Genomic DNA, 19,681 nt, shown 5'->3' on the forward strand with positions numbered 1-19,681 from the left:
AGCTAATTTTGAAGAGCTAATTCTGAAGAGTTAATTTTGAAGAGCTAATTTTGAAGAGCTAATTTTCAAGAGCTAATTTTCAAGAGCTAATTTTGAAGAACTAATTTTGAAGAGAAATCGCTATAACCTTTTGACTAAGTAGACTATTGTTTGCTGTTGTGTTTGGGATAATTTGGGATGAACAAATACAAAATTAGAAAAAGACAGGCTATTCAAATTATTACGAACTCTAAGAAAAATAGTTATATGAAAGAAAACCTGAATGAGTGGACTCAGCAACACCAACGAAAAAATATGAAGGAGACATGATAGAAGCATACAAAATACATACATTCACAGACATGTTGGAAAAATAAATGTAGTCAGTGAATGGCAGTAAAAGAAGACATAAATAGAAGCTGGAGATAGAGATGTGAAAATAAATTAACGTTAGAATATTAATCCAATTAAATGAGTAACAAGATACAAGTTAACCGAGTAGGTTGGGGATCGAACTTCACTCAAAATTAGATATGATTAAATAAATTATTGTTGTTATTGTATTTGACAGCTGGCAACTGGAAGGACGGTATCCAAGAGCTCAAGTACGACCATGCAGGCAAAAATTGACGAATATGTCAGTAAATTCAATATATAAATTAGAGAAAATAATTCAAACTTACAGGTTCAGAGGCGAGACCAGGAGCTAAACTCCAACAGTCACAGTTACCGAGCAAAGACAGGAACACAAAAACTATGCATATTCGATACATATGTATCAACTATGTACTCCTGACCTCAGTACATAAATAATCACCATATATGTAGCCATAATTTATGATGAAAAAGCGGATACAAAATGTAATTAATCAGATTATAATTGTTTAAAAAAACCAATCCACCTACATTATTATTAAACACAAATAAGTTAATTTTACAATTAAATCAGTTACAGGCACACAAGTCCGTTAGATATTTTAATGACCATTAACTATTTAGGCAATTAACTCACCCTATAGCTATTATAGGGGTATAATATACACATAGTTAACTAAAATTATATTACTCATTTTATATAATAAATAAAAATTGACATTATCAACTTAAGTGATGGTTAACGCCTCTTTTAAGTCCGTGGTCGTAGATAGTCAAAGCCCTCTCAAGTCCTTTTTTATCTAAGAGTAGGGGTTATCTTGAGGTTATCTTGAGATGATTTCCGGGCTTTAGTGTCCCCGCGGCCCGGTCCTCGACCAGGCCTCCACCCGCAGGAAGCAGCCCGTGACAGCTGACTAACACCCAGGTACCTATTTTACTGCTAGGTAACAGTGGCATAGGGTGAAAGAAACTCTGCCCATTGTTTTTCGCTAGCGCCCGGGATTGAACCCGGGACCACAGGATCACAAGTCCAGTGTGCTGTCCGCTCGGCTGACCGGCTCCCTCGCATAAGTCAGGGGTCATAAGGAATGCCAAATGACTTATCTAGTGAAACTGCAAGCAAGAGCTGTTATCCTTCCTCAGCTCATCTGAAGCCTGCTCTTAGAAACTCATTTTTTTTCACGAAATAGTATTTTGAAACTAAGTTTCCTTGAAAACTACTTCTTTGAAACTACTTTGAAACTACTTTGAAACTACTTTGAAACTACTTTGAAACTACTTTGAAACTACTTTGAAACTAATAATTGGGCACGTTGCACAGATACAATTATACCATTAACGAAGAATTATTTTGAAACTTATCCAATAGTACAGATCAAATAAGTTGGTCTGTTAAATTATGAATGTTTGTATTGTATGTTCTAACAATCTTCTACTTTCGCGATCAATATTCCCACGTCTTCTCACCTCTGTGGAAACCCATCGTGTGTCTCTGTGCCTTCCCCTCCTCCTCCTCCTCCAGTATCATCTATTCATGATTCTCTTCCTCTCTCCTAATTCTTAAATTTACCTTCATCTCTGTTGGTATCTTAGTCGTTCTTCATCTCTGAAGAAGGGAATTACTCCCGAAAGGATGCTCAGATGACATGCCTTCCGTTCCAAGTGATTCACACACACACACACACACACACACACACACACACACACACACACACACACACACACACACACACACACACACACACACATTCAAGATTCTGAAGGGGATTGATAGGGTAGATAAAGACAGTCTATTTAACACAAGGGGAACACGCACAAGGGGACACAGGTGGAAACTGAGTGCCCAAATGAGCCACAGAGATATTAGAAAGAACTTTTTTAGTGTCAGAGTGGTTGACAAATGGAATGCATTAGGAAGTGATGTGGTGGAGGCTGACTCCATACACAGTTTCAAGTGTAGATATGACAGAGCCCGATAGGCTCATGAATCTGTACACCTGTTGATTGACGGTTGAGAGGCGGGACCAAAGAGCCAGAGCTCAACCCCCGCAAACACAACTAGGTGAGTACAACTAGGTGAGTACACACACACATATTCGAATCCTCTGAGGGGTCCTAGATTTATATTGCCATATGTGCTTGGGAACCACCCAACGGTAAAATCTATCATTTTATTAACGGAACAATAGCTATTAATCTGGCATCATAACCACAGATACTGCAAATAAAAATAATAATAAAAAAAATAATAAAAATAATACTGATAATGACAGTCAGGAATGCAAGACAGAAGCAATGAGGAGAATTACATTAGTGATCCTTGGAGACTACATGGGCTGACTGCCACAGCACTGAGGCTGTTAGGGGCCCTCGTAGTGGTGCTTTAATTGGTGGTTTGCATAATACAGCCACGTGGAGGTGTCTAACGAGGGGGTGATATGCTTGTTTGGTTGGAAGACCTGCTGTCTTAAGTAGGGAAGTTTCTCTCATAGTGTGAGAGAGAGAGAGAGAGAGAGAGAGAGAGAGAGAGAGAGAGAGAGAGAGAGAGAGAGAGAGAGAGAGAGAGAGAGAGAGAGAGAGAGAGAGAGAGAGACAGACAGACAGACAGACACAGAGACAGATAAAATAATTTAATAACCAATAAATTCACAAATATAAACAGAAAACTATATATATTAGTTCGATTTCATTTACAGTTCTGTGATCTACATTATCTCTTCTACTTCTCTCTGCTTCATCTCTCACTACTCTTGCAAGTTCCTTCTTTACCTACTGTGCAATATTCCATCTCTCACAAAACTATACACTGTTCCATCTCTCACTTCTGCAAAGCGACGTAAAATTGCAACCCAGTGCAATCAAATTTCTCCCTTTCAATCAGTATATCCCATGTCATACATCTAAGAATCTCCAGGTAACTAACTCTGCTTCAACTCAGAGTCTCACAAGACAGTTGAGTCCTAGCATATCTGAGCTCATATTGAGTCCAGCATATCTGAACTCATATTGAGTCCAGCATATCTGAGATCATATTGAGTCCAGCATATCTGAGCTCATATTGAGTCCAGCATATCTGAGCTCAAATTGAGTCCAGCATATCTGAACTCATATTGAGTCCAGCATATCTGAGCTCATATTGAGTCCAGCATATCTGAGCTGATATTGAATCCAGCATATCTGAGCTCATGGGGGCGAAAGTCAGTCAATTTTGACTGTGTATGACCAGATGTGTTGCAGAGAATAAAAGGACATTGCAATTTGGCTGAACTCCTATCAATTGCAAGAAAGAAGAGATAAAAAGAGATTCTACACTTTAAGAAATGAGCTGGAATGCTGGAGAAGTGAATCTCCTTACCAGGGAGCATAGCATACACACGCACATACGCACGCATGCACGCAACACAGTGTTTTACGCACTGCGGATCCTAAACTTAGTCGCGGCCACGAGGCTCAGGTCACGCACACACACGCACACACACGCACACTGACCCTAACAGTCATAAACGAGTCTACAACATCCGGGTACCCCTGCATGTCAACGCCTTCATGACTATAGCCGTAATTAGACATGTCTACACACACACACACACACACACACACCCACACACACACATAAGCTCGGCACATTATTCCTAAAACAAACAAACGCTTGCGTGTTAAATCTGTCACATATATCAGTATATTCATATCCTCTCTATGTACTTGAAATATCTCAGACACACACACACACACACACACACACACACACACACACACACACACACACACACACACACAAGCTTGAGACATGTCCAGTAATACAGCTGTATTCCAGTCAATACAGCTGTATTCCAGTCAATACAGCTGTATTCCAGTCAGGTCCTACTGATGTATTCCAGAAAGTGACAATTGATGGAGTGGCTTAACATTCCAGGTACTCATGGTTCGATCCACGCTGAGTACGGAGTATTATATCAAATCCGTTGAAAAAACGACGTATTTCAAGCCATTAAAGCACCACAATGTTGACGTTTTTCAGGCTGCGACTTCAGTAGGTCAGATGGAACTTCCTGGTTCAGATACCTTTCTAGTTAGGTAAAACAGTCATGGAATCACGTTTCTCTGTCGTTCCAGTCAAGTATAGACAGTGGTAGACAGTCATATACAGACAGTAATGAGGGCTAAGGAAGAGATCACTCACTACTGTCACTTAAGTTAAATATACAATTTAGACAGATGAAGTTCGGTTATATAAGTAAAAGGCACTTCGTTATAGACAGGAAGACCAGGTACCGTCAATTTTTTCAGGTTGACGGTTGAATTGTTCCCCCAGTGCTTTTTCCGGGTTGACAGGTGAATTACACCCCTGTCAATTTCCCGGATTGACGAGGGAAATTTTAAAGTAACCTCCTGTTAATTTTAAAGGTTGACGGGTGAGTTACTCCCCTGTCAATTTTCCAGGTTGACAGGTGAATCACTCCAAAGAAAATTCGTCAGATTGTCGAGTAAGTCAGTCAGTCAGTTTTCCTGCAACAGAACTCCCTCGTTCACAATGTTCAGCTTTAATATGAACCTCCGAGGCATGTTCAACGCTCCCTCCGACAGTTCACCTGCACACCGAGTACATCTAGAGAGAGAGAGAGAGAGAGAGAGAGAGAGAGAGAGAGAGAGAGAGAGAGAGAGAGAGAGAGAGAGAGAGAGAGAGAGAGAGAGAGAGAGACAGAGAGAGAGAGAGAGAGAGAGAGAGAGAGAGAGAGAGAGAGAGAGAGAGAGAGAGAGAGAGAGAGAGAGAGAGAGAGAGAGAGAGAGCAGGCTTATTCCTAGCAAATACAACTAGGTGAATACAAAGAGAGGGGGAGCAGGGCGATGATTGACAGCTAAAAGACGGGGCGCAGGAGCTGGAGGTCAATTCATTCCCCCCCCCCCCCCCACACACTTGAAAGTATCCTGGAATTAAACCTGACGTCCCTGCAGGATAGGAGAGTTAGGAGAGACATGATTACCACCTACAAAATTCTCAAAGGAATTGAGAAGGGTAGATAAAGTCAAACAATTTAGCACGGGTGGTACACGAACAAAGGGACACAGGTGGAAATTTTATATCCATGTGAGCCACGAAGACGTTAGCTTTTCTGTATCAGAGTAGTTAACAAATGGAAGGAAGTGATGTGGTGGAGGCAGACAGTTTCAGTTTCAATGTACAGTTTCAAATGTAGATACGACAGAACTTAAGAATCTCAGGAACCTGTACACCAGTTGACTAACAGTTGAGAGGCGGGACCAAAGAGCCGAAGCTCAACTCCTAACGCTAACAACTAAACACTCATCAAACACAAACTTCCAAACATACACAAATACTAAATAGCACAAACACAGCATCGTACCGATCCTAAGTACATGACTCCTCCACAGGGTTATTCATCATGTATGACGACTCTTCACAGCCACAAACAACTGAACCACTCTGAACTAACCAATCCAACCAATTATATTATAGGTGTGACTTCTGCTTGGCTTCAGCCTCACACTCAGCCTAATATAAACTTACCTTAACACAGCAAAATGTATACACAGACACCTCTGTAAAATATATATATATATATATATATATATATATATATATATATATATATATATATATATATATACCAACAAAAATAATTATCAACTTCGAGGCCAGACGTCAAAATAGGTTGATGAATTATAAAATCTCTTATCTTAAACAAAAGTCATACAGAAATGGTTAAAAAAATTAGGAGACACATAAGACCTTCATCCAAGACGATATCATTAAAATCCAAGCTATCTTTATGTTATCTTTATAGTAGCATAAATATTATAAATCGTTCAAGATTTCTGAGTTGAAAAAAAACATACATTCAGTGTTTCATACAAGATTTAATAATACAAAGCCTTGTAATAGTTTTCAAAACTATTACAATGATTTTGAAAAAATGGGCATGATTTTGTCCATTAATTATTAATGCCATCCGGCTTTTGAAATGCCATGGGTACAGTGTATAAAAGCTAATAGATGCATTTTGAAAATTGCTATTTATATGTAACGGGACTATATATGTGTAATTACCTAGATATAATTATTTAAGTGTAGTTACAGAATGAGAGCTACGCTTGTGGTGTGTGTGTGTGTGTGTGTGTGTGTGTGTGTGTGTGTGTGTGTGTGTGTGTGTGTGTGTGTGTGTGTGTGTGTATTCACTATTTGTATTTACTATTTGTATCTGCAGAATCGAGCTATTAGCTCTAGGACCCCGCCTTTCTAACCAAGTTATTTTTACTCTATTATGTCTACTATATATGTTTCTCTCTAGCACAAACACACACACAGGAAGCAGCCCGTGGCAGCTGTCTAACTCCCAGGTACCTATTTACTGAAATAAACCCCACCCATTTGACTCAACCTCTTCCGAGAATCGAACCCGTATCCGGGACGTTACTACTACTACGAACCCCGAGCGTTGTCCACGCAGCCGCGAGGACCTGCAGGTGTGTGTATATGCATATGTACGTACACATGCTAGCATGTATGCTTATGAATCTACATTTTGCATACACATATACACGGGAGCCCATACGTACACAGATACACATACGTACAGTTGACAGTTGAGAGGCGGGACCAAAGAGCCAGAGCTCAACCCCCGCAAACACCACTAGGCGAGTACGTACATAAACGCAGCAAAGCCCAAAGTAAAAGTCACAACACATATACACAGGAGCCCATACGTACACAGATACACATACGTACATGTGACAGTTGACAGTTGAGAGGCGGGACCAAAGAGCCAGAGCTCAACCCCCACAAGCACCACTAGGTGAGTACGTACATAAACGCAGCAAAGCCCAAAGTAAAAGTCACAACACATATACACAGGAGCCCATACGTACACAGATACACATACGTACATGTGACAGTTGACAGTTGAGAGGTGGGACCAAAGAGCCAGAGCTCAACCCCCGCAAACACCACTAGGTGAGTACGTACATAAACGCAGCAAAGCCCAAAGCAAAACTCACAATCATTTACATACAGACAGCAAGGCATTAAAGCTATAGCGATTCATCAATTCAACGAACTCATGCAGCTTAAAAAACCCACCAAGCCGACGCGATAAAACTGATTGATAAATTTACTAAACAACATGACATATTTGTAAATAAAAATGAGAGTTGGGAGGCAACTAAATACAAAATGTTTAATATATTTACACACGTGTGCAGCCCTGTATATAAACCAGCAACCCGTTCTCGATTTGCTTATAGTCAATATTGGCTTATTTAATAAGTGCATATGTGACATACTAATTGATTGTGAATATTTTAGTTTACCTTGAAAAGCTTCATAGAAAACACCGACCTCACCTAACCTTCTTAGTATGTTAAGATAAGCATCTTATTGGTTCTTATTTACAATTATTACTTAACCTATAAACGGTATAGGTTGAGTAACCTATCAACGGTATAGGTTGATAGGCAATTGTCATTATACTGTTCTAATAGAGTCTAATAGCTGTCAGTATGCTGTATTAGTAGCTTTGTTAGCTATCAGATTAATAGACTGGAAGGCAGGATAGACAGACTGGAAGGCAGGATAGACAAACTGGAAGGCAGAATAGACAGACTGGAAGGCAGGATAGACAGACTGGAAGGCAGAATAGGCAGGCTGGAAGGCAGGTTAGACAGACTAGAAAGCAGGAAGACAGGCTAGAAGACAGGCTAAGCAGGCTGGAAGGCAGCAGACAGCCTGGAAGGCAGGGTAGACAGACTGGAAGGCAGGATAGACAGACTAGAAGACAGGCTAAACAGGCTGAAAGGCAGCAGACAGCCTGGAAGGCAGGGCAGACAGACTGGAAGGCAGGATAGACAGACTAGAAGACAGGCTAAACAGGCTGGAAGGCAGCAGACAGCCTGGAAGGTAAGCTGATAGGCATTTCCCTCCCCTGGCATCTCCCTTTAGCTCCCTCACAGACACGCGCGGCGACGCGGGCCTCACCAATGGCATGGTTTGTGTCGTCGTAAATTTGTGTCTCCCTCTCAACTGATCCTCCAATACCTACCTGCTCCTTCCCCCCACACCCCCCTTACCCTCCTCCTCTTCCCCATTAGCTGCCTCTTCCCCCTTCCTCAATTTGCTCCTCAGAGGTAGGGAAGCACCGCTGCCCACCGCGTCCGTTCTCAGATTTCTTCTCCACGACAACTGTTTATTTTGGTTTAGGTACAACAATAGACCGCCGCGTACGATACTTAACCCCCCTTCAGTTTCCGCCGTTTTCTTCACCAGAATAATAATAATAATGCTGTTTTGTTCCGGCCTAGACTCATGTAAAAGGGAAAAGAACACCTCGTTTTAAGATAATATTCCGTTTGTAGACCCGAGGTTCAAGCAGTTCTGGAGATCTTCAGTGACACAGAGTATGGCGGGCTCCACGGAGTTGGGAGCCGCCGCGGTGGCTGAGATATGATAATATTTTGTGAAACTGGTTTCCTTTCTACGATATATAATAATACTAATAATTTCGTTGGGAAAGGAAATAATATATAAATACATGTAGCATATTACAGATAGATAAATACGTGTAGGATATTACAATTAGATAAATGGCCTTATGATAATACAGTTATGATAAATGGCCTTAATATAGTTACGATAAATGGTTTTAAGATGTAAGTTACAATAAATGACATCTTTTCCTACCCTATGGCGTTCCCAAGGGTTTGAAATTGAAAGAAGTTTATTAAGGTGTAAATACACACAAAGGGATGAGATAGCTCAATCTATTGTCTCATATATATATATATATATATATATTAGTATATTTTGGTAGCAGTCTTTCCTGTAGACATATATTATTAAATATGACCGAAAAAGTAAGATTAATAATTCTAACACGAATTTTCTCAATCTTTCGTACATTACGCTTCACTGTTGGAGGTAAATCAAAAATCAATTCTCCAAAATTCATTTTTATTTCTAGTCTAGTTTTCTAGAGAAAATTCGTGTTAGAATTATTAATCTTACTTTTTCGGTCATATTTAATAATATATATATATATATATATATATATATATATATATATATATATATATATATATATATATATATATATATATATATACTCATATTGCCGAACATTCTGAGTGATAAACATATACATTTCTTCTTCCCAAAGGGATTCTGTGCTTGAAAGAAACGCTGCTTCACTTTCCTGTGATATATAAGCATGCAAGAAGGCCTTATGTTTTTCAACTTGCAACCATTGCAAGGAAGTTTTATCATGTCAGCCAAAGTGATATAAATTGCAACCAATATGTATGTATGTTCAGTCCGTTCTCTCGACGGATATGATGTGTATGAATTGAACGGATTTACCCACATATGTGTGTATAAATTGAGCGTATTTACCCTCATATGTGTGTATAAATTGAACGGATTTACCCTCATATGTGTGTATGAATTGAACGGATTTACCCTCATATGTGTGTATGAATTGAACGGATTTACCCACATATGTGTGTATGAATTGAACGGATTTACCCACATATGTGTGTATGAATTGAACGGATTTACTCACATATGTGTGTATAAATTGAACGGATTTACCCACATATGTGTGTATAAATTGAACGGATTTACCCACATATGTTTCTATAAATTGAACGGATTTACCCACATATGTGTGTATAAATTGAACGGATTTACACACGCGTATGAAATGAATGAGTGGATTTAACTGTATAAACTATTGCATTGTGCATAGAAAATTGAGCGGATTTACCTATACATGCTCGTATGAAGCTCAACTTCACTCACAGAAGCAGCTTGAAGCTGCTTGGTAAAAAAAAATTCAGGGACAGCGTATGATTCCCACGCAAATACTTCCTCGGAATCAATTACGTATGATTCTCTTGCACTTAAGTATAGACACATTAAGCGTGAGAAGAGGGTAATTTGTCAACTCCTCACTGCTCTGTACTTTTTGGTTAAGTTAGGTTAAGTTAGAGTTAAATTAGGTTATGTTTGAGTTAAGTTAGGTTAAGTTAGAGTTAAGTTAGGTTAAGTTAGAGTAAAGTTAGGTTAAGGTAGAGTTAAGTTAGGTTAAGTTAGAGTTAAGTTAGAGTTAAGTTAGGTTAAGTTAGAGTTAAGTTAGGTTATGTTAGAGTTAAGTTAGGTTAAGTTAGAGTTAAGGTTAAGGTTAAGTTAGAGTTAGGTTAAGTTAGAGTAAAGTTAGGTTAAGGTAGAGTTAAGTTAGGTTAAGTTAGAGTTAAGTTAGAGTTAAGTTAGGTTAAGTTAGAGTTAAGTTAGGTTATGTTAGAGTTTAGTTAGGTTAAGTTAGGTTAAAAACGGAAAGTCGTTGGAGACTCTGCAGGACAGCAATTTCTCCAGCTTTGAATAGAACTGTTGATGTGCAAGTGTGCAATACTCCACCCTAGAGAGCTCAAGTGTCTTCAAGAATATTTAAACCATCAATATGGCCACCAAAACAGTATTTAATGACGCATAATACGCACCTAATTTATAGGAATTATTTTTCATATGGGTTTGTATGGGGAAAAACATGATTTTATGCATATTAGATATAAAATTTTGCGTTCTATTTCCAGGAAAATGCCGTAATCACTTCATTAGTTGTCAAAACAATGAGGATATTTTTCCTGGCAGTCAAGCAAGACAACCAATTATCTCTTGTCAGTTTACGCGAAGGATAAAGTTTTACGAGGAAAATTAATAACGTAATATCTTAAAGTTGGGAAGTCGACAATTTTGAAAAGATATTTTCGATATCGATATCGATAAAAGGCGATATTTTCACTGTGGTTAACTTATCGAGAGAGATATAGGCAGGAAACGGAAATATTATGTTTACTTGGGAATTGTTAGGTGAGTATTCACAGCCTCTTCAACCCCATTACTCCCTCCACCACATCCCCACCACACCCCCACCACACCCCAACCACACTCCCACCACACCCCCACCACACCCCCACCACACCCCCACCACACCCCCACCACACCCCCACCACACCCACACCATACCCCAACCACACACCCACTACACCCCCACCACACCCCAACCACACCCCCACCACACCCCAACCACACCCCCACCACACTCCCACCACACCCCCACCACACTCCCACCACACCCCATCACACCCCCACCACACCCCCACCACACCCCCACCACACCCCCACCACACCCCCATCACACCCCCACCACACCCCAACCACACCCCAATCACACCCCAACCACACCCCAACCACACCCCCATCACACCCCCACCACACCCCCACCACACTCCCACTACACCCCCACCACACCCCAACCACACCCCAATCACACCCCAACCACACCCCAACCACACCCCCACCACATCCCCACCACACCCCCACCACACACACACCCACTCCCCTACCACACCCCCACCACACCCCCACCAAACAGCGAACAACCATAAACAATATCTTTTTCACCCCAACACATTAATAACAAGATTCCCAATGCGCAGAGAGACGCCGATAAAGAGGAAGATAAACAACACTCCGATAAACAATATATAAAAACACTCAGCGATAGGGAATTATAGGAATGATGTAGCTAATAGATTACACAACTCCACATATAGGAAATTTATGAAAGTTTGACAGAAAATCAGAAATGAATGACTAATTATTTTTAATATTTTTATTCATATTTTTTTTATTACACAAAATGGAGGAGACCCGGGAACGACCGGGTCACTCTCACTCTCCACTCTATCTCTCTTCCCTTTTTATCCTCAATCATCTATCTTCTCCTATCCCCCTATCAACCTTTCCCCCTTCCTTAACATCCCTTCTCCCTCTCTATTCTTTCTTACAATCTCTCCACCTTTCCTTCCCACTTCACCCTCTTTCTCAAGCTCCTCTCATAAATGCAACTACTGAGACTGCTAAATAACTCCATGGAAAACACAACCACTATTTCAGATAAGGAAAATCGCAGCGGGGTCGCTCTAGATGCCGATAATTCTTAAAGTGTGGCACTGGGGCCAGCCCTGGCAGGCCACTACACTCCCATACCCTAATGGATACATGGATGAGACTATCCCAAAGCGTCTGGCTCTTATCCTCGGCGACACAGAACGACTATCCAGGGGGCATTAGGTGATAGGAAACGAACCCCAAACATTTCTGTCCCTCCCGGGATTCAAACCCGGAGCTCCCGATTGTGAGTCGAGAACGAACCCAATTGTACTACACGAAACTACGTTCACATACAGGGGGACAATCCCACCTACTCCCACGTACATAGAATATGATTCACCTATATCCACGTACATGGGAAACTAACCAACTAATCCCCAAAACAATCAACACAGAACAACTACAACACTGTACCTAATACAACACATCCACATAATACAGCTGTAATACAATAGCATTCCAGAAATCATCTCACACTTTATTTTTCAAAAGAAAATCAACTTCAGAATATCAGTCCTTCAACACTCGCAGATTTCATCTGAATCAAAATCTAAGATTCTAAAAAAATGTCTAATAAATCTTTCATCAAATTACTAACAAACATGAAAATAAAATTTCAAGATTTTCAAGATTTCAACATTGTTCAGAGATGATAGACACTACACCAAATACTTTCCCACGAAAGAACAAGTGAACAAGGACAAAACCCTGAATAAATGATCACTCACAAGAACACTTTTTAAAGAACAAGTGAACAGGGGCAGAACCCTGAATAACAGATCACACAAATAACAAGTTAAAACATTTTTATAATTCTCATTTCCGAGCAAAACATCAAAATGGAATTTCAAAACTACATAGAAAACGGCAAGAAAGAAGAATTCAAAACAGTTTTCCACCGCAGAAACCCGTGAATATTGCAACAGGTGTGTCCAATGTCTGTGTTTTGCATTATGTTGCAAGGGACTTGAGAGTCTCGACAATAAACCCAGCCTTCCCCCCCATCCCTAGACCACCTGGAACCACCACTACAGTTCCCTGGAAGCAAGGACCTAACCTGACCATTTTATCGTTGGATACGACCCACCATCGACCTAGGGAGCCGGTCGGCCGAGCGGACAGCACGCTGGACTTGTGATCCTGTGGTTCTGGGTTCGATCCCAGGCGCCGGCGAGAAACAATGGGCAGAGTTTCTTTCACCCTATGCTCCTGTTACCTAGCAGTAAAATAGGTACCTGGGTGTTAGTCAGCTGTCACGGGCTGCTTCCTGGGGGTGGAGGCCTGGTCGAGGACCGGGCCGCGGGGACACTAAAGCCCCGAAATCATCTCAAGATAACCTCAAGAAGAAGATAACCATTGCTGGAAAAATCATAAGGGATTTTATCTGTACTCGTATACTTATATGGCACATTGTGATAAGGCCCATCTACATACACGTGAGTAGAATGGCTCTAAGATCCACCTACATCTACGTGTGTAGGATTGATCTAAGTCTCATCTACATCTACCTCAGGAGGCTGGATCGAAATTCAATCTACATTTACGAGCGTCTGATAGCAATTGAGCGCACGCCGGCTGGTTGTAGATACGATAGCCAGCCACGTATAGGACTTCCTATCTACCTTTTCTACCCACGTACAGGACTTCCTAACCACCTTTTCCACCCACGTACAGGACTTCCTAACCACCTTTTCCACCCACGTACAGAACTTCCTAACTACCTTTTCCACCCACGTACAGGACTTCCTAACCCCCTTTTCCACCCACGTACAGGACTTCCTAACCACCTTTTCCACCCACGTACAGAACTTCCTAACTACCTTTTCCACCCACGTACAGGACTTCCTAACCCCCTTTTCCACCCACGTACAGGACTTCCTAACCCCCTTTTCCACCCACGTACAGGACTTCCTAACCCCCTTTTCCACCCACGTACAGGACTTCTTAACCCCCTTTTCCACCCACGTACAGGACTTCCTAACCCCCTTTTCCACCCACGTACAGAACTTCCTAACTACCTTTTCCACCCACGTACAGGACTTCCTAACCCCCTTTTCCACCCACGTACAGGACTTCCTAACCCCCTTTTCCACCCACGTACAAGCACCAGCACCCTTTCCACCCACGTACAAGCACCGTTTCCACCCACATAGGCGTAGATAGATTCCCGATAGACACACGCTCCAGCAAGGAAATAATGGTCAGTTACATCCAAGTACTGGGTAGAGTGCCCATAATTCATTGTTTCTAGGGACAGGCAGCCAGTCTATATATACATGTTAGGCTCATATCGAGGGGTTCCCCCCCCCCCAATTTAAGATAGCATGTTATCTTCCTAAAATGATAGTACTTACATCAACTATTTGCTTGAACTTACCAATATGTAGTTATAGACCTCAGCAAAGTTCTAGTTTTGTACTATTAATTTTATAGAGTCCGAGAATTCAGCCCCCCACTTGGAGTGGACGGTAGAGCGACGGTCTCGTTTCATGCAGGTCGGCGTTCAGTCCCCGACTATACAAGGGGTTGGGCACCATTCATTCCCCTCTGTTCCATCCCAAATCCTTATCCTGACCCCTTCCAAGTGCTATATAGTCGCAATGGCTTGCCACTTTCCCCCCTGATAATTCCCTCACTTATTACTTATTATAGACAAAACCTTCGTGTATTCATGAAGATAAATAGGGTCTATCTACACCCACGTAGATAGTGGGTGTAGATAATAAGACTTTCCACTTATAAGTGGAAATCCACTTTCCAATAAGCTCAGTAACTATCGACACTCACATTCTAAGAACAGTTGACCAGACCACACACTAGAAGGTGAAGGGACAATGACGTTTCGGTCCGTCCTGGACCATTCTCAAGTCGATTCTAAGAACAGATTCCCACCTACCTCCTAACTTAGGAGAGACCCCCACCTATACCCACTTACTAAGAACATGGACCCACATACCCTCACATATCAAGAAGACACACATACACCCTAGTATTTACAAAATACAACCCACCTACACCCAAATTCTAAGGCCAAGACCCCATCAACACCCACTAATACACATGTATTTAGGGTACACCTAATCCCACGTTGGTAGGTAAGGAGAAATTACCTCGCAATTAACAGCTAATTAACTAGTAATTACATTAGGGCATAAAGAGGCATTATACTCGGGGAAAAAAAATACCCACAGAGAGTAAGTTTTAATGTGTTGGAATGTTTCTTTACAAGTCTGAGATTACCTGATGAAAAACTGCATTTCTTGAGTGAAAATTGTGCCTAAAACGAGAATAAACTGTGAAATGATATATGGATTCATTTTTAGTATAATTTTGAAGTCTTTTGATGTTTCGTAATAGATCTGTGTCATGCTTTGTCATATCTAAGAAAAATAATATATATTATAAACTGACTGATATTAAATTTTTTGTATAGTTCCTGAGACAACGAGAGCATTATTTATTGTATAATTAAAACAAATACAAAAATAAACAATAAATACATTTATAATAAATTCAGCATTTATTTCATTACACAGCTATACAGATGGTAGACCTAGAGCTAAAGCTCGACTCTATGAGACACAACCCCTACATACACAAAGAAAATCAAGAAAATCGACAATTATATCCAAAAAATTCTTGAAAATTCAGACAAAGACCAAACTGAACGTTATATCACCCCGGTATATTTCGCGTCGCTATAGTCACCTTAATGATTTTTTTGTGGTCATTAAGACCGGTCAGTAAGGGTAGACGTTGTTAATCCGGGGGTCAGCGCCCCCTTTCTTAATGCTAATTTAAGAGTGGGGGGGGGGAGAGGGGTTCTACAGGTGAGTTTCCTTGTGCAGGTATAGAGGAGAAGGAGGAGGAGAATGAGAAATAGTACGACTAAGAATAGGTAGAAAAGAAGAGAAACAAAAGAGGAAGAGAATGGAGAAGGAGAAGCGTTAAACAAGAAGAAGAGAAAGCGGAAAAGAGGTAGAAGAGAAGGTCATTTAAAAGAAAAGGAAAGAAAATATAACAAAGAGCATTAAAAGTATATAATTAAACATGAAAAATATATTACCCACTTTCTCCTCTCTCTCTCTCTCTCTCTCTCTCTCTCTCTCTCTCTCTCTCTCTCTCTCTCTCTCTCTCTCTCTCTCTCTCTCTCTCTCTCTCTCTCTCTCTCCGTTCTCTTCATAACAAACCTCCTCCCCTTTCACTGACCCTTCCCACCCATTCCCCCCTTTTCTCAGCTTCCATCTCTCTCCCCCTTTCTCTATCTCCATCCCACCTCCCACCACCAACAGCCTGGTCAGTCCACGATCGTTCCAAAAAATTCCTTTTAGACCAACACGAGATAATTGACGGTGAGGGTGTGTGGTGGGGAGAGAGAGAGAGAGGGGGGGGGGGAGAGGTGAGGGAAAGAGAGGAAGGAGAAAGGAATATATAGAGAGGGTTCCCTCACGCTTGCCGCGGAAGGTAATTATTATCTCTCCCTCTCTCTTCTCTCTCCATTGCATTCCTGTTTTATTTCGTTGTTTTGCTTAATTAATCATCTTTCTCTTTATGCTCTTGGACCCATTTCGGACTGAAGCTTGTCTGTTATTTCGTAGCTCAACCCACATAGGTCTCCACCTCACCCGGTAGGACTTTAGGACTTTAGGACTGTTGGACGTACTAGCCATACAAAAAGGCCACTTATCATGCTGATAAGACTTATTTGACTATGTAAGACGTCGGATACATTTAAGAATACATCCTAAGGATACATCACAGGACGCTACAGCTGTATAAATACACTAAGTACACAACATACAATATAATACAACGACTAATTTTATTACAACTATGGCGAAAGGAATGATGCCCAACCACTTGGGCTCGACGGTAGAGCGACGGTCCCGCTTAATGCTTGCTGGTCGGCGTTCAATCCCCGACCGTCCACAAGTGATAGGACACCATTCCTTCCCCCTGTCCTATCCTAAATTCTTATCGTTTCCAAGTGCTACATAGACCTAATGACTTAGCATTCCCTCCTGATATCTACGTTATCTAACACCTTATCTACGTTACAGGAATATCTACTCCTATAGCTCAGTGATACCTTTATTCAACACCTTATATTGCCCAGAAGACCTTCCCTGGCCTCTCTATTAAGGTCAAAGGTCAAAGGTTAAAGTCATTAAGGTCAAACATTCAAAAGAGAAATTCAAAACAAAACCTTCTTCCCTTATGCACCCACAACCTGAGTCAGGGGACAATGGTCCCTGACAATGGGACAATGTAAACAGGGACACAGGTCCCTGGCAGTCCGGTGGCTCCCATTCAGAACTAAACAAATGGGCAGAAAACAGCTCTTAACATCTTGAAGACATGGGAAAGAACTTTCTTTCTCAATCCTTTGAGAAAAAGAGAGAAAAGTTAAGAAGAGGAATGAGACACAGTGACTGTGTACAGGATAGAGATTTGATATTATTATTATATATAAGAATTTATGGATTTTTAACCCAAGGTTCGGTTTTCGGAATGTGCTGATAATTATGTATATTAGCGGCGAAGATGACCAATTCAAGCATCAGAAGATGGAGAAATCACGACGTTTCGGTCCGTTCTGGACCATTAGCAAGTCGTGCGTGGTCCAGGATGGACTGAAACGTCTCTCGTTGGGTAGTTTGGTCATAATATCTTCAGCCCTCGTTACTGTGGTTGAATTCGAACTCGAAATATATAGGTGCAATTCGAACATATGCGACACACTAGCTATTGAGAAGAGGAGAGAGAGAGAGAGATAGGAGTGAGAGAAGAGGAATAAGGTAGGGAGAAAGGGAGAAAACAAAAGGAGAGGGAGAGAGAGAAGTGCATTCCCCTCCCTCCCCTAGTGTACCAGGAGTTAATGGATCCCAACCGAGTCCAGACTCGAACCCAACTTTTGTGATTAAAATTTTGCTGTTTCCTGTTCAGAAATCTCTCTCTCTCTCTCTCTCTCTCTCTCTCTCTCTCTCTCTCTCTCTCTCTCTCTCTCTCTCTCTCTCTCTCTCTCTCTCTCTCTCTCTCTCTGCTTTTCCCTGTATCATGTATTTTTGTAAATATCTTTGTCCCATACCTTTGCATTATATTTCCTTTTCTCTCTCTCTCTCCAATATCGTGTGATCTATATCTTCCTGTAACAGCCTAACTAGTGTGGTCCCGAAGAAACGAGGTCATTTACCCCTTCCTCCTAGGTGCAAGAGTGGTGTGTGTGTGTGTTTTGTTTGTGTGTGAGTGTATGTGTTTGTGTGGGTTGTACGTGAGAAAGAGAGAGAGAGAGAGAGAGAGAGAGAGAGAGAGAGAGAGAGAGAGAGAGAGAGAGAGAGAGAGAGAGAGAGAGAGAGAGAGAGAGAGAGAGAGAGAGAGAGAAGAAACAAAGATAAACTAAAGACATAAGCCCATTAGAAATAGTAACAACAGAGAAGCCACATAGAGAAACCCATGTCACAGAAACCAAAAACAGACAAAATGTAGAGACCAAAAAATCAGAGAAACAAGAGACAGACAGAAACAAACGGCAAAGAGAAACAGAAAAAAACAGGACAGAAACCAGAGAAAACATTGAAAGAAACCCCCATATATAACCCACAGACAGAGAGAAAAACCAGAGACCAAGAACCATATCAACAACCATTAAATTGACAGAAAAATTACTTTGAAATCAACTTTTCCGCCACTTCTAGAAACCAATTCATGGCGTCAAAAGATAAGTTACTTGACGGGAGAATGACTTAACGCGCCGTACACCCATGATGCTACTTATATCATCCTATATCTTTGTTATATCCCCGCGTTATAAAGATATTTAGGGGGCGTCTGTCTGCCGACTTTGGGAAGCTCTCAATCCTTGGAAACGAATGAGAAAAGTTGCCGTAGAAACAATCGGAAACTTTCATGGGAATATAGCAAGGACAATTCACATGACCTAAATCTCATCTTCACACCTTATTGCGGTACGATAAGCTGGCCAGGCTTTACTATAGGCAAGTTTAGGGGTTAATGGGGGGGGGAGGGGGAGGGGGGTAATTGTGCTGCCAGACATGAGAGCAAAATTGTCACTTTTTGTCTCATAAAAACGGAACACCTAATCTACATTTTCGGTCATCGTGCTTCCGCTATATCAATCAAAATTATAAATACATTTGCCTGTGGCTGAAATGCTGTTTGCATTTCAGGCAGACTGTTATTTTAAAAAATAACAGTCTGCCATTACGAGAGAGAGAGAGAGAGAGAGAGAGAGAGAGAGAGAGAGAGAGAGAGAGAGAGAGAGAGAGAGAGAGAGAGAGAGAGAGAGAGAGAGAGAGAGAGAGAGAGAGAGAGAGAGAGAGAGAGAGAGAGAGAGAGAGAGAGAGA

General features: G+C 41.2%; 1 protein-coding gene across 1 annotated transcript in view; it reads left to right on the forward strand.

Annotated features, from left to right (window-relative positions):
- The window catches only part of LOC138357197 (protein LIAT1-like), a 9,836-nt gene extending 9,227 nt beyond the window's left edge, over positions 1-609 (forward strand). The window contains exon 3 of the mRNA XM_069313848.1: positions 551-609. Coding sequence (XP_069169949.1) covers positions 551-609 — 59 coding nt within the window. The remainder of the gene's footprint in view (positions 1-550) is intronic.
- The last annotated feature ends 19,072 nt before the right edge of the window (positions 610-19,681 follow it).

Source organism: Procambarus clarkii, chromosome 76 (genome assembly GCF_040958095.1).
Source record: "Procambarus clarkii isolate CNS0578487 chromosome 76, FALCON_Pclarkii_2.0, whole genome shotgun sequence".
Classification (NCBI taxonomy): domain Eukaryota; kingdom Metazoa; phylum Arthropoda; class Malacostraca; order Decapoda; family Cambaridae; genus Procambarus; species Procambarus clarkii.